The following is a 16,932-nucleotide window of genomic DNA, read 5'->3' as shown; positions in this document are numbered from 1 at the left end:
CAGACACAGAAAGAAACAGAAGCCTGAGGCAATAATTCAGAAAACTGAAGCAAAATAAGGTACTGCCCCTAAAATAAAATTTAGGAATAACTCCCAAATTTTTGTAGTTTGGTGTGTTTTTTCTTTAACCTCCCAGGTTATTTCCCTCCGTTTTCTACTCTTTTACAAACAATACCTAATATGCAATCATTTCTATACATTTTTTCATCTGGAAAACTAAGCCCACTAACATGCTTAAACACAAAACCTCTGTTGCCACACTCCACTCCCCTGCTCCTCTTTCCCTGTATCACCTCTGCGGTGATATCCTACCATCAGGTACATAGCTAAATATTTGGTGTTTTCATCCAAATCAGCTTACCTTCTAAATTTCCCTATGTCTAGGTTCCTCTTGTCAATCTAGGCTTGTTTCCCATCACTTCTCTCTCTCCTTACTGCTCACCATCAGTTACTTAGGCTATTCATGCAAGCCTACCTGTGCTCGTTTTACACCATTTCCATTCTCACTGTAACCAGCATGGATCAGGCCCCAATCACAGGGTATCTGGACTTTTGCAATATCTTCCTGCTTGGTCTCCTGACTCCACACTCCAATCCAGCTCACCGGACACTGTCCAGTAGCAGAGCATGAGTTCTCTTTGTCTGGCAAATCAAAGCCTAATACCTTAGGTCAGGATTCCAATACCAAGCATTCATCAGGACTTCTGCACTAGAATACTGCTCTTTTAAAGCACTGTCACTTTCCCACTTTTAAAGATCTGGATTGCTCTTTCCCTTATTTCTTCCAGTCTAAAAAACACAAAAAACAAAAAACCTCCTAGTTTAAGGCTACTTTTTGGTGTATACATCAGAATAGCAGTTACATCTTTGGAAGAAGAAGGGTTACCAACTGGGAAGGGACACAAGGGAACTCTCTTAACAGTTTTGGAAATCCTTATCTTGATCTGAGTGAGAATTACAGAGATATGTGTTCATGTGTACATATGGACAGCTATATAGACACAAATTAAAGATACATTGACTTGTACTCTAAAAACTTGTATGCTTTACTGTATGTTAAAAAAAAAAGAAAAAAGAAAAAACTATCTTTCATGAAGCTTCAGATCCACTAAACCAAATAAGACGGTTCATGCTTCTGAAACCCATAGTCCTTGGTCTGCAATATTATATTATACTCTGCCCTATGTTTATATATCTAAAGCAGGAAAGTGCATCAGAATCTCCTGCAGAGCTTTTTTTTTTTTTTTTTTTTTGGCGGTATGTGGGCCTCTCACTGCTGTGGCCTCTCCCGTCGCGGAGCACAGGCTCCAGACGCGCAGGCTCAGTGGCCATGGCTCACGGGCCCAGCCGCTCCGCGGCATGTGGGATCCTCCCGGACCGGGGCACGAACCCGCATCCCCTGCATCAGCAGGCGGACTCCCAACCACTGCGCCACCAGGGAAGCCCCTGCAGAGCTTTTTTAAAAAAAAATAGATATGCCCTATTTACTGGTGAAATAACGTAATGTCTGGGATTTGCTTTAACACATACCAGCAAAGGTGATGGGTATTTGCAGGTTCATTATACTATTCCACTTTTATTTATGCTTGAAATTTTCCATTAAAAATTTTTTTAAAACACTCCAGCAAAAGAAATGTTAGGAAGATGGATAAAATAAAATTGGCAAAATGGTAAAAGCCATTGCAACTGGGTCATCTGCACAGGGGATTGATTCATTTTAATATTCTCTCTACTTTTGTATATCTTTGAAATTTTCCATAATAAAATGTTAAAAATATACATACACATTAATTTGCACATACCCAAGGTCTGCTCCTGGAGATGTAAGAGATGCGGACCACTGAATGTCCAATATTTTTTAAAAGCCTACAAGTGATTCTGACCTACATCCCCATTTGAGAATCACAGCTTTTCATTCTTCACTGAGCACCCACCATATACCACATCCTGTGCTAAGCAATGAGGAATGTATATTTAGGAATTTATAGACTACCGTTGGGAAAAGCACTTCAACCCAAACTACAAGACATTATAAATGCCACGACAGGGGTACTTTCAAGATACTGTGGGTATAGATAATGACCATGATAAAGGTTCTTGAAAGTAAATACTACATATTCTTCATCTTCTACTCCTTATGACTCCTAGTATGATGTCCTTCACCGAGAAGAATGTGATGTGCTTCAACTTCTTCTTTATGACTAATACTGAGTATCATAAAGAATTTTTCTAAAAATTCTACCTCTAGGGACTTGTAACTTCTCTCATTCACTCATTTGAAAGATAAGTAAGATATACTGTGCTCACGGATTAGAAGAATTAATATTGTTAAAATGTCCATACCACCCAAAGCAATCTACAGATTCAGTGCAATCCCTATCAAAATACCCTTGGCATTTTTTTACAAAACTAGAACAAATGATCCTAAAATTTGTATAGAACCAGAAAAGACCCAAAAAGCCAAAGTAATATTGAGAAAGAACAAAGATGGAGGTATCACACTCCTTGATTTCAAACTATATTATAAAGCTACAGTAATCTAAACAGTATGGTACTGGCACATACAGACATACAGACACACAGATCACTGAAACAGGATACAGAGCCCAGAAATAAACCCATACTAATATGGTCAATTAATCTATGACAAAGGAGGCAAGAATATACAATGAGGAAGACAGTCTCTTCAGTAAATGGTACTAGAAAAACAGGACAGCTACATGGAAAAGAATGAAACTAGACCACTTTCTTAAACCGTATAAAAAATAAACTTGAAATGGATTAAAGATTTAAATGTAAGAACTGAAACCAAAAAACTCCTAGAAGAAAACAGAAGCACTACACTCTTTGACATAGGTCGGTCTTAGCAATATTTTCTTGGATCTGTTTCCTCAGATAACAGCAACTAAAGCAAAAATAAACTACTGTGACTACATCAAACCAAAAAGTTTTTGCACAGCAAACAAAACCATCAGTAAAATGAAAAGGCAACCTACTGAATGGGAGAAGATATTTGCAACTGATTTGTCTAATACATGATTAATATCCAAAATATACAAAGAAATCACACAATTCAGTATCACAAAAAACCCAAACAATATGATTAAAAAATGGGCAGAAGATATGAACAGACATTTTTCCAAGACATACAGATGGCCAACAGACACATGAAAAGATGCTCAATATCACTAAGCATCAGGGAAAAGCAAATCAACCACAATGAGATATGACCTCACACCTGTCAAAATGGCTATTCTCAAAAAGACAACAAATAATAAGTGTTGGTGGAGATGTAGAGAAAAGGGAACTCTCATGCACTGTTGGTAGGAATGAAAATTGGTACAGACACTATGGAAAACAATAATGAAGCTTCTTCAAAAAATTAAAAATAGGACTACCATACAATCCAACAATTCCACTTCTGGGTATTTATCCAAAGAAAATGAAAACACTAATTTGAAAATATATATGCCCCCCCCCAATGTTCATTGAAGCATTAAGTATTTACAATAGCCAAGATATGGAAACAACCTAAGTGTTCACCGACTGATGAATGCATAAAGATGTGGTATATGTGTTGTGTGTGTGTGTGTGTGTGTGTGTGTGTACACACAATGGACTATTACTCAGCCATAAAAAGACTGAAATCTTGCAATCTGTGACAGTATGGATGGGCCTAGAAGTATTATGCTAAGTAAAATAAATTACACAGAGAAAGACAAATATCTTATGATTTCACTTATATGTAGAAACTAAAAAGCAAAACAAACAAGCATACATAGCAAAACAGAAACAGACTCATAGATAACAGAGAATAAACTGGTAGTTGCCAAAGGGAAGGGGCAGGGGGATAGGCAAAACAGGTGAAGGAGACTAAGAGACACAAAGTTCCAAATTGTAAAATAAATAAGTCACGGGGATGTAATGTACAGCAGAGGGAATATAGTCAATAATACTGAAGTAACTTTGTATGGTGACAGATGGTAACTAGACTTACCATGGTGATCATTTCGTAATGTATAAAAATACCGAATCATTACATTGTACACCTGAAACTAGTAATATCTTATTCTGTAATAACACTGTAGGTCAATTACACTTCAATAAAATAGATAAATGAAGATGAATATTCTATTAGAAGTTTCTCAGAGAAAAATGTCACAAACATGGTAGTATAGTTTCCATAAATATGAGCCAAAATGAAGACAAATGAACAAGTATGCTATTTTCTTGGCCCTATTACAATTAATGACTCAAAAAATAAGTAACAGTCTCAAGATAAAGGAGAGAATGCCAGGCACACTGCTCACTCATATGCCCCTTTTTCACTGTGTTTTAAGAAGTTACCCTTTTTTTTTTTTTTTTTTTGTGGTACGCGGGCCTCTCACTGTTGTGGCCTCTCCCATTGTGGAGCACAGGCTCTGGACGCACAGGCTCAGCGGCCATGGCTCACGGGCCTAGCTGCTCCGCGGCATGTGGGATCTTCCCAGACCAGGGCACGAACCCGTGTCCCCTGCATCGGCAGGCAGACTCTCAACCACTGCGCCACCAGGGAAGCCCTGTTTTCCTCTTTCTGACTTACTTCACTCTGTATGACAGACTCTAGGGCCATCCACCTCACTACAAATAACTCAATTTCGTTTCTTTTTATGGCTGAGTAATATTCCATTGTATATATGTGCCACATCTTCTTTATCCATTCGTCTGTTGATGGACACTTAGGTTGCTTCCATGTCCTGGCTATTGTAAATAGAGCTGCAGTGAACATTTTGGTACATGACTCTTTTTGAATTATGGTTTTCTCAGGGTATACGCCCAGTAGTGGGATTGCTGGGTCGTGAAGAACCTAGGGGTAAGACGGGAATAAAGACACAGACCTACTAAAGCATGGACTTGAGGATATGGGGAGGGGGAAGGGTAAGCTGTGACAAAGTGAGAAAGTGGCATGGACATATATACACTACCAAACATAAAATAGATAGCTAGTGGGAAGCAGCCGCATAGCACAGGGAGATCAGCTAGGTGGTTTGTGACCACCTAGAGGGGTGGGATAGGGAGGGTGGGAGGGAGGGAGACTCAAGAGGGAAGAGATATGGTTACATATGTATATGTATAACTGATTCACTTTGATATAAAGCAGAAACTAACACACCATTGTAAAGCGATAATACTCCAATAAAAATGTTAAAAAAAAAAAGAAGTTACACTTAAGCTCCACCATCCATAACTTGCTTAAAAGAAAGATGGTTACAGTAAAAATATACTTTCTTTGTTCCTAGCATTTTCAATATTTACCTCAGGAATTATAGTTTTAGAGCATGAAAAACACCTTAAGGAGTTCAAATTTACAGTGCTATCTGAAGGTGAAATCAAAGTCAATATTTATTTAAATTAGCCATGGATGCCCGTACTAGACTTTTCCTTAATCAGTTAGTTAAATATAGTTAAAAATAGGCTGCATAAAGAACCCCCAGGCTGCTTTTATATAGTAATTCCCTTCAGAAGAACTAATCAAAATATGTTGACTGACCTGTGGAATGAAGAAGCTAAAAAGCATGATTTTCTAAGATTTTAAATAACTCTGGTTTGATGAACTCCTATTACGTATTAAGAAACTAGATTAGATGACCTCAAAAGCATTTAAATTCTGAAAACTATCAAAATAGTTCAAAAATGCTTTATAAAAAAGAATTCTAATAAAACAATCCTAAACAGAACAATTTAGTTAAAGAGATACTTTAAAAACATTTTTTTAAGATTTTTTTACCTGATCAAGGTGAGGTTGTGTTGTTGGCACATTTTGAAGTTTTCTCTGCAAACTAAGAATAAGTGATTATAAATTCAGAGCTCAATACACTTCTGATTTAACCTTATATATTACTGAGAGATACAAAGCTAAACAAGGGAGAGACTTTCCACAACTGAATCTATTACACAGCTCTAATTTTACATGCTGTTTACATATTCTAATAGACAAACAGTGGCAAACTGTTTAAAAACTTTTCTTAAAAATGTATATACATTTACATACATACATATACACATAATAGAGATAAAAACTAACCTTTAGCAACACTATTTGGTGTGGTTAAATATGTTAAATAAATTTCTTTTTTATTTCCAAAAGATCTAATACAGGCCTAGGAAAACATACATAAGCATTTTACAATGGCTCAAAATTTCATCAACTCTCCACAAGCTTCCTCAGATGAAAATAATGCTGGAACCTAAAGAAAATTAGAAGGGTAAATTTTTCCTTTATCAATGTTTTCCCTTGAATATCTCTACTTAAAAAAAAAAAAACAGTATCCATAAATATAAGCCTTCTATACAGTCAGTTACCAGTAGTTGAGAGAAAACAAAAGGTCAGAATCCTAAAAATGCATTGTTATGATATGGAAAGAGCAAAAGATCAATATGCCATAAATTATAACCATAACAACTGCAGCATACCTTTAGAGACTGATGGGGGTAGGTCGGGAGGAGGAAAAGGACTTAAGACCTTGCAGATGTTTTGCCTTGAAGAACAGTGAGGGGTAAATTAGTAACAGCAAGTTTAGGAAAGAGAAAAGGCTTGTAGGAACTGTTGGAGGGAATGAGTCTCCTTGGGAGGTCTTAATAGGGAAAGTGTCAAATTAAATCCTTCCCAGCTGGTTGCTCAGGAAAGGATTCTCTTGTTGAGCATCTAAGCACAAAGAAAAGTTATGCAGAGGCGTTATCCAGAACAAGGCTTCACCTTAAACAGCTGCTTCTTTAAATGTCACTAACGCAGTAAGTGTGGAATGAAATGACCTTAGAAAATGTATGAAAAATTCTATGTTCTTTCCCTGTGTTCAATATTTAATGTTGGACAATGACTGCCTACAACTTCCACAGGGAAGGAAAAAGTTTTCCTCTACCTCTTAAGTCCCTGGCTGGGTCTGAAAATTAGACTGACGAAGATTAACAAGAGAAAGGCATATACATTTATTTAATAAAGGTTTTATTTGACAAAGGAACCTTCATAGGGAAATGAAGACCTGAAGAAATGGTTAAACCTGAGTGTTTTTGTGCTAGGTTTGATGAAGAGTGAAAAGCCACAGAAAGATATGATAGGACAGAGGACGAGCCAAGTGTAGTAAACCAGGGGAAACTCAGAGAGGCCTATGCCTTCAGATTCCTCGTGTCCCCCTTTGTCTTCAGAGATAGGATGCTCTTTTCCTCTGGGTGTAGACAGGTTACCTTTCACATAAGGGTGTTATGACTCATCTTACTTCAGAGGAAATGGGAGAAAATATTTGCAAATCATGTATCTGATGAGGGGTTAATACCTAGATTATTTAAGAACACCTACAATTCTGCCACAACAACAAAAAACAAATAATCCAACTAAAATATGGGGAAAGTACTTGAACAGACATTTCTCCAAAGATAATAAACAAATGGCCAACAAGTAAATGAAAAGATGCACAATATCTAATTGTTAGAGAAATGCAAATCAAAAACACAGGGAGCTACCACCTCACATCCATTGGGACAGCTACTACCAAAAACAACAGAAAATGGCAAGGATGTGGAAACACTGGAACACTTGTGCACTGTTTGTGGAAATGTAAAATGGTGCAGCTGCTATGGAAAACAATATGGTGATTCCTCAAAATATTAAAAACAGAATTACCATATGATCCAGCAATCTCACTTCTGGGCATATATCCAAAAGAATTTAAAGCAGGATCTTGAAGAGAGATTTGCACACCCAACTCATGTTCATAGCAGAATTATGCACAATAGCCAAGAGGAAGAAGCAACCTAAATGTCCATCAATGAATAAATGGATAAAGAAAAAATGGTATATACATAAAATGGAATATTATTTAGCCTTTAAAAAGACCATGTTGTCACATGCTACAAAATGGATGAAACTTGAGAACTATGTGAAATAAGCCAGTCGCAAAAAGACAAATACTGTATGATTTCACTTATTTGAGGTATCTAAAGTAATCAAATTCTTAGAAACAGATAACAGAATGGTGGTTATCAGGGGCTGCAGGGAGGGGAACACCAGGAGTTGTCATCTGATTGTTATAGAGTTTCAGTTTTGCAAGATGAGAAAGTTCTGTAGATCCACTGCAAACAGTGTGAATATACTTAACACTACTGAACTGTACACTTAAAAATGGGTAAGGATGATTTTAAAAAAAAAGATATCGATGTCCAGGGAAAAACAATTTGTTCTTCTTTCCCTATCAAAAGGATTCTCTCTGGGGAAAGAGGCAGGAAACTGATCCATCACTACGGGAAAGGGAGTATCTGTGGGAACACGCCAAACTAAAATTTTCTATGTATTTCATGCTTTTTCTCATGGAAAGAATTACACATAGTGGTTGGTAAAGAAATATTAACAATAAGTTTCTAAAGTTAACTACCATTTACACTATAATTTCTGTAGGAGAATACACGTGATTTCCGAACATACATTTAGCAACACTTTCAAGAATGTAATCATTAGGAATGGTCGTGTATGCCAAAGAAATGACAGGAAGCATAAATCATATGTGCATCTGTGTAAATCATTCCTGTAACTCCTATAACTATGGAATAAAAAGTACATTATAATAAAAGTGACCAAAATACAGGAAACATACCTTATTCCAGAGAGACTGTCAAAGGCATGAAGATCGAATATACTTGAGAGATCAACTCTGAAAGGAAGAAAACCATTTTGAAGTGTTAATTTCTGTAAAATATATTCAATTAATCAAGAAAAAAAATCTCTATTCTGCTAGAAATGCAGACATAAATGTTAATCAGTATATACTATTTTGGGAAAAATAAAATGATAGGCAAGGAACAAAAAGCTGTTGTAAAAAAATTTTAATGGAATTTATACAAAAATTTTTAAAATTGAATAAATGGTTTAAGACCAAGGCAGAAAATTACTTGGTTATTGGTTCAATAAATTGTAGTGGTTTTTTTGTTTTGTTTTTACCTTCAATTATCTTTTCAATCCTGAAAATTTGAGCTTTTCAAACTATATTTTTATAACAAAAAAAAATCAGTTAAAGAACTGAAATTTTTCAAAAGTAGCAGTTTATTACTCAAAAGATGAAATGAGGGAAATTGAACAAATGGAAATAACACAGTAATATAGGTACATTGTCTTTGGAATTTCTGTATTTCTTTTACTCCACCTCCCTGCTTTCATGATACAACAGGTATTATCATAAGAATATGAGGAGTCAAACAATGTATAAATATTCACTCTAGGACCCTTATCTACATCTAAAGAATGTGGTTTGATTTTATTTCCTTCAGATGGGGTTGCATATAGACTGAAACTTCCCAGTTAGTGCTCTGTCTGAATAAACATTATTTCTATTATAATTATTTGGTGGTAATTAAGCCTAATTTATTAGGAAAGCAGAGATTAAAATCAGAAGAGATTATATCACAATTAGCATTAGGTTCGGTTTAAATACATAAAAGTAAATTTATAAAGACTAGTGATTGAGTTCCAAATTTTACGTCAGCCTATGAAACAGTAAAGGACAGTGATTTCTCCATAATCAAAGCTATAATGAAGGAATGTTTGAAGAAAATGACAACTATAATTAAGTCTCAAAATCAGACTCCAGGGATTTGCCAACATTTATTAAATTTTCTCACAAGGAAAACAAAACTTTGCAAATTCAAAACTTTTTCAAATACAAAAACATGTAAAAGCCACCCCCTTTAACTTAGGGCTGACCAGCTGTGTCTGCTTTGTTCATTCTCAGCAGTCTGCCATATATTCATACTTGTGGCAACAATACTGTTAGATTGTGAACACTTCTGGCACAAGGCAGACAAATTCCCATCTTACTAAAAGAAGAATACTCCAGAGTTCTATGTTAACAGAATGTAACATTTCAAATTCTGGACATTCTAGATGAACAGAATTAGGAAAATAATCAAGCAAAGAAGTAAATGTTCCATGAAGAAATTTTTGAATATCAATTTACATAAGAGACCAAAGCCTTAACATTAAACCTATTTCCTTTCACACCAACAGAGTTGAGCAAATATTTATACTGACAGGTGACAAGTGGATGAAGTTTTCCACCAAGTTTATCACCTTTAACTTAGGAAACAGCTTAAAGTTTAAAAAGTTTACACATGCTAATTGTGTCAATATCAAAATTCAGGTCAACTGTGTGAATACCAAAAGTCAGTTTGAAACACAAGTTTCTAAATACACTACAGTTTTCACTGCAACAGTGTCCTTGAGAATACATATCATAGATTTAGAAATAATTCTGCTTTGTACCCAGATTCTTTTGGTATATTCAAAACAGATAGGATCAACAAAAGATCTATACAGGTTAAATTCTACAGAGAATAATAAAATATCAAAGTCTCTCACTGTATCTCACCAGATTCTCAATGGAGAATAAAAGAGGAAAAAGTCTAAGGTTCCAGATGAAAGTTGCCATGGACTTTAGTACTACCATCAAAAATAAATTCCTTCACTCATCCAAGGCATATAACTAGAAAACTAATTTCCATGGCATCAAATTTTATTTAACTTCCCCCTTCAGAGATAAAAACATCGGATCTTTTCCAAAACATTAACACAGAAAAAATAGACTATTACCATCATGTAAAAACTGAATGGGAGAATGAAGCAAACAGAGGGGAAGGAAAAAAGTTCCAAAGCTCATCTTTTCTCCTAATTTCTTGAACTATCCATGCCAGGAGTACCTGATCTTTTCTCTATGAGGAGCTTTCAGTTATCCGTATGTCTAAAGACTGCTTTAAGTCGCTTAAGACCAAGGACAGGAGAATGAAAAAGGAAGAGGGCTCTGGCTGTCTCAGGGGAGGGGAGTTCAGCTACTACTCCAGAGATATAGCTGTCTTTTCAAAGTTCAGTGAGTCTCAGAAACAGGGGCCACCAGACCACCCCAGACCTACGAGTTGTTGATACCATCCAATAGTAAGTCTTGAACTTTAGAGCTAAATTTCCAAATGCCCTCCCTAGTGTTATCTCAAACTCAGTGTTTACAAAATGGAACTAATCCCCTTTACCAAACCCACTGCTATCACTACCCTACCCCAAAGTTGCCCCTCCTTCCTGTATTTCCTAACTTGGAGAATAGCACCACATTCAATCCATCTCCCAAGAGTCATACTGCTTTTTTTTTTTCCCGGTACGTGGGCCTCACTATTGTGGCCTCTCCCATTGGGGACCACAGGCTCCGGACGCGCAGGCTCAGCGGCCATGGCTCACGGGCCCAGCCACTCCACGGCATGTGGGATCTTCTCGGACCGGGGCACGAACCCGTGTCCACTACATCGGCAGGTGGACTCTCAACCACTGCACCACCAGGGAAGCCCCCATACTGCTTTTAAAATCCTTCATTAATTCCTTGCTGCCTACAGGAGAAAATCCAAACCACGTGTCATGGTGTTCAAGACCCTTTGTGGTAATTTCTCCATCTGCCCAGTCATACCTCTTTTTCTCTCCGCAACATAATACAATGTGTTCTAGCCATTCTAAAATATTCACAGGTTCTGGAATACAAAATCTTCCTTATGTCAAGAAAGCCACTGCTACTCTTGTCCATCTGGAAAACTCCTATTCATTCTTCAAGATTCAAGTCAATGATAACCTTCTCAGTCAAAATATTCTGACTCTTCATCAAGAAGAGTTGAATAGTTGCTCCTCTATCTTCCTGATCTTATAGGATCCTGTGCATTTAATGTTACTGTTATATTGATAATATTTAATATATTGATTTTTGCTTGTTTTCTTGTCTCTCCCAAATGACTAATTTTAAAGGCAGAGTTTTTACCTTATACATTGCTTAAATCCTCAACATTCCATGAAATGCCTAGCAACTAGTAGAATGATCAGTAAACTGTTGAATTGATTAACTTATTATTGATCAACTGGACTTTGGTTTTCCTCTATCCAGTCCACTTAATCTCCAAGATTTAAAAAAAAAAAGTCTGGAAAAGATAAGAATGGCACTTCTTCTAATCTTCCACTCCTGAAGTCCATCAGAACTTCCATTTGCCTCAAAATCAACTTAAGTCTCACCAATGAGACCATACTATGCCATTCTTATTCCTTAACTTAAATACTCAAGGTAAGCCTTTTCTATACGTTTATAGCAGTTTTATGACTGTCATTTTACTATTGTAAGCATTTGCCAACCACAAGATGCTTAAGAGATTAAAATTTTTTTAAGAAAGAAAATTAAAATTTTTTCTTTATTTCAGAAAGCTCCTAGATTCTCAGACGTACTGGCAAAAAAACTGATTTACAATATTGTAAATACAAACTGAATAAATGCTATCACAACAAAACCACAGCTATTTATGGGTATGATTTTTAAAAACTTAATTAAGCATTATGTGGTTGTCTGTGTGTCATTTTGTAAAAAGCAGAAAATTTAAGAAGAAAGAAAATGGTAACGCAACAGGAAGAAGACAGATACTGAGGAATGGCTCATGGTATGAGTTAGGTTATCACAGACCTTCTACACTGGAATTTGAAATGAAGGGAGCACATGTGGTATATGCTTATACAGGACTTAACACTAAGGCATTCTTCTGCTACCTCTACCAGCAGAGTGGCTTCTGAGATGCATGGCAAATTAATTCCCCAGCTGTTCACATGCATATAAGCAGCTGCTGCTGTTACTGCCTAACATTATGGTAGTCTGTCAGCACCTCTAATCTCTACCATGGCAGACAAGCCACTCAACTAAGGCCTTTGCTGTACTTCCGAGGACAGAATCTCTGAATTGAGAACTGGGTGGCACTAGACTGCCAGCTGTGAGCCTCAGAGCTTCTAGCTGCATGTTGCTGGGTCTATCAGCTGCTAAGCCATTCTTGCTAAAAGATAAGCTTAACAAAAATACCTCTGTACAGAAATTTTCTGAAATCATGATAGCACTCAATGCAAAATAGAGTTCAATCTACAGAAATTCATTTTGTAGATGTTTTAAGAGCACATCTATTTTATAAAGCACATCTGTATGAACAAAATTAAAAAGAGAGAAGAACCTATAGGAAATCAAAATCAAAATATTTAAAAAGAATGCATCAGGAACTTATATGTAAAGGTTCCACGTATTTTTACATGACATTATTTTTGCAACTATTAAACACTCAGAAAGTTTTTAAAATATTAAAAAGCCATCTAAATATCTCAAATTAAGATAAGATTCCTAATAGTATATTTTTTCAGATTTCTATATTAATTACTTCCTTGAGTGGTTCAAAATCCTATGTTTTCTTCCTCATTAAAGCAAAAGCACAGTTACACAGTGTAATCATGGCTCTGAGGTCTTAGTTACAAGACCTCAGTTACAATATATTAACTAAATATGCCAAACTAATTTATAAAGAGCATTCAAAACAACCTTTTGGGCCTAATTTTTTTTTAATGCACATGTATCTTCCTTATATTAGAATCAAACATAGTTATCAATTACTTAATATTTATTAACTAAAATTATTTATTGTTAATATTAGTAACAGCTTTTAAAAGTACCTTGATCTTTGTGTTTCTAAAATTTTTCCCAGTCCATTTGTTGATCTGAAATAAATATAAAAATGAGGAAAGTAAAAAAGTAAATGTTAACTTTTTAAAAAACCATTCCATCACATTATTTCTAAAACATGAAGTAAGCATATACAAATATATCCTAGAGCTAGAGAACAATAAACAATAAAAAACAAACTTACATTTTTTATAGTTTAGTTTTTCCTTCTAATCATAAATGAGGTACATTCCACTTATGCATTAAAATATGATATGCAAAAATCTACTGCACAACTGACAGATTAGGGGCTACTTTGTGATTTATATAAAGACCCCTCACTTTAGAAAAAATGATTCATAAATAGCCAGTAATTCTAACATTCTTAAAATGAGTAGATAAACTTTTAACTGACACCTAATTTTCCTCAACACACATTGTGGAAATGGCTATAAACACACTAGATATAAAAACCTGGTTACGAGTGGCTTTGACCCCAGCCTGTCCTCAGTATTCAGCCACACATCCAGTTTTTTAATAGAATAACCTCTTCAGTTCTCTAGCTAGGATCTCTACGTACTCTGCCAGGCCTCCCCTTTCTGATACAAAGATAATGAAATATGGCTCCCTTTGTATGGCGCCAAAAATACTTATTAAATCCTTTGCAGTAAACTGTACACCTCATCTATTTATATCATCAGTTCCATTGCCTTTAGGGTTACTTGCTGAAGATATGTGCTATTTGTTCAAGCTTGTTCTCATGGGTAAGGCTTCCCAATGATTCTGAGGCAAGTCTCTCTACTAATTCACAAAACTCTTATTAATCTTCTCTTTTGAATATACTCTATAACCTGAAGGCTATTTCCTCTCAAACATGTTTATCTTCTTCCAACTCTTCAAATCTAGTTCTGAGTAAGTCGCAAGTCTGAGGTACAATGGAGGGTAAAAAGCCCAAAGGGTCTGTATTTTATCAAAGTGCTTTGTCAAATTCTTTTCTGGTATTGCTATAGTACAGGCTGGCAACAAGCTGGCTAATGTCAATACTGCTCGTGTTAGAGATCCAGCTTACATAGTCAGTATGGGGATAGAAATGCCCAGCAGTAACAATTTCTCTTTTTATGCCAAAAATGTTTGTGACATAGATTACGTTCCCCGTTCGACATAGATTATGTTCCCCGTTCTACAATCACAATGATGCATAGGATTTTGAAAAGAGAAACAAAATTGAGGAGACCAGTGTCAAAAGGGGTAAAAGAAATAATCTCCATTCACCACTTTCATCTTTCTAGACTTTTCAAAAATATCAACCATCTTTCTATTTCTTTCATTTTTTTATTCACTGTAACTGGAAATTACTATGTAAACTAAGAAAAAAATCTAATAATGATAATAATAGCTAACAGAGCACTTACTATGTATCAGGCACCGTGTGAAGCTTACCCACAATGCCTCAAACCAAACACAGATTCCAAAGCCATGATTTTAAACGTTATTCAATACTACACAGCACTACCTACCCTCCACATGAAGACATTCTTACAGCTTTTTATAGTAAAGTCTAAGAGGATATTACTACTAAAATAAGCCAAATAAGAAGAAAAATATGAATTCTTTCTTCTGCAATCATTAACCACTGCAGCCAAAATCCTAATGAGCCTTACCTTTACTGATTCAATTCATAACATATATTATATGAACTGGCACTGACAAACTCAAAATCTGATGTCAGCAGATTGTACGCACTGAAGATGACCAATAATAAAAGCTATCAAACGTTTCTCTGTAGATGGCTTTTATTAGTTTAGGTCTTACAAAATAATTAGAAGTCCCTAAACTCTAACCTCATTTGAAAAGTCCAAATGACTGTTGGATCTTTTAACACATATCTGAGTACCATTCATATTGTCCTATGTTGATCAGCCTTGGCCACGGACACTGAAGACATTAAAGCTAGCTGGAAAAACAGGCATGGTTAGATGACAGTTAAGGAAGACCAAAGTCAATGAGGGTTCAGGGAAAAGTGAAACCACCTGAGACAGGGAAGACTTCGCAGGAGGGAGGGAGAAAGAGGTGGGAGGAAGGGATGAGTTCCAGAGAATGGCTAAAATAGCTTAAAAAAATAAAAGAAAAACAGAGAAAAAGAACGAATTCAAGGACTGACACAGTGAGAGTTGAGAATACATTAAGAGTAAAGAAAGGATTTGGTAAGATACCTCCATGAGAAAATAAGTAAACCGTCCTGGGTAAAGTTAGGGCACTTCATGTAGGGAAAGAGTCAAAGAGAAGACAGGAAAATGAGGAGGGAGTCAGAAGACCTTGAATATCAGTCCATGAACTTTGAACTGTAGTTGACCATGGAACAACTTAGGGGTTAGAGGTACCAAGCCCCCTCACCATCTAAAATCCTCAAACTGTTATCTCTGCCTCAAAAACACAGGAATTGGTAAATGACTCACCCAAGGGCAAGAAGCTGAAAGGGTTTGAACAGAATCAGGACTCAAACCCTAGTTCTTTTAATTCCACATATTATGATCTCTAATTGAACACAAACATTTCCCCATACTTAGTTAACTTAAAGATCTGTAAAATGAAAACACAGATACTATGCTTATTGGAAAAAAATCCACGTATAAGTGGACCTGGGCAGTTCAAACCCTGTGTTGTTCAAGGTTCAACTGTATATTCTGTAAGCAATGGGGAACAATTTTATATATCACTATTTACATAACAGCCAATTAGGCAACAATAAAATATGTGATTCCCTAATGATACTTATAGCAAGTCAACCTTGAACCTTAAATTTCTACAGGGCAATAGTCATGGTAAAAATATTCCGTACAGCACATTTTGAATTTGTAGGTACTTAACAAACATTTCTAATTTTGTACCTAATAGTTGTTCTTAATTTGCTTAAATCCTCTTCCGAAACCAAGTCTGTTTTATTGAGAATGATGATATCCGCCAAAGCAACTTGCCTAAAGTAGCAAACAAATAACAGATGTCAAGACAAATGTTAAGAAATTAAAAATAAATAAGAAACATCTCAAGATCAATTAGCAGTTAAGAAGGATATAGTACTCTATGTAATGATTTAATTTACTCCTAACCTATTTATCATCCTTCAAATAGTAAGGATGAATTGTATTCATCACTATATAAACTCAGATTTCAAATTATTCATTCAAAAAATATTTACTAAGTGCTCTTACTTGCTACTCTGAAACTACAAAGATAAGCCTCAAATAGTTTACAATCAAGGATAGTTTACAATTAGGATGATTTTCAACTCATGATTTTCTTTGTAAAGAAATGCATAAAATTCCGATATCCAATGTGGTAGGAAAAAAGACACTCTACTTACTAAAATATTCCACATAATAATTACCATAATTTTCAAAGAAATACAAAGAACAAGTTCACTTAA

The 16,932-nt window shown here is 35.6% G+C and overlaps 1 protein-coding gene across 2 annotated transcripts in view; it reads right to left on the bottom strand.

The window, feature by feature from the left end:
- LOC308619233 (zinc-regulated GTPase metalloprotein activator 1B) overlaps positions 1 to 16,932 on the bottom strand; it is a 44,287-nt gene that overhangs the window by 5,738 nt on the left and 21,617 nt on the right. For both annotated transcript variants that reach the window (XM_081237857.1, XM_081237856.1), the window contains exons 8-11: positions 16,397 to 16,483; positions 13,520 to 13,564; positions 8,625 to 8,681; positions 5,768 to 5,819 (exon numbers count right to left, since the gene is read on the bottom strand). In XM_081237857.1, the coding sequence (XP_081093983.1) occupies positions 5,768 to 5,819; positions 8,625 to 8,681; positions 13,520 to 13,564; positions 16,397 to 16,483 (241 nt within the window). The remainder of the gene's footprint in view (positions 1 to 5,767; positions 5,820 to 8,624; positions 8,682 to 13,519; positions 13,565 to 16,396; positions 16,484 to 16,932) is intronic.

The sequence above is a fragment of the Mesoplodon bidens genome, assembly GCF_964165515.1.
Source record: "Mesoplodon bidens genome assembly, chromosome: 6".
NCBI lineage: Eukaryota > Metazoa > Chordata > Mammalia > Artiodactyla > Ziphiidae > Mesoplodon > Mesoplodon bidens.
This window is presented reverse-complemented; position numbering and strand designations above follow the sequence as displayed.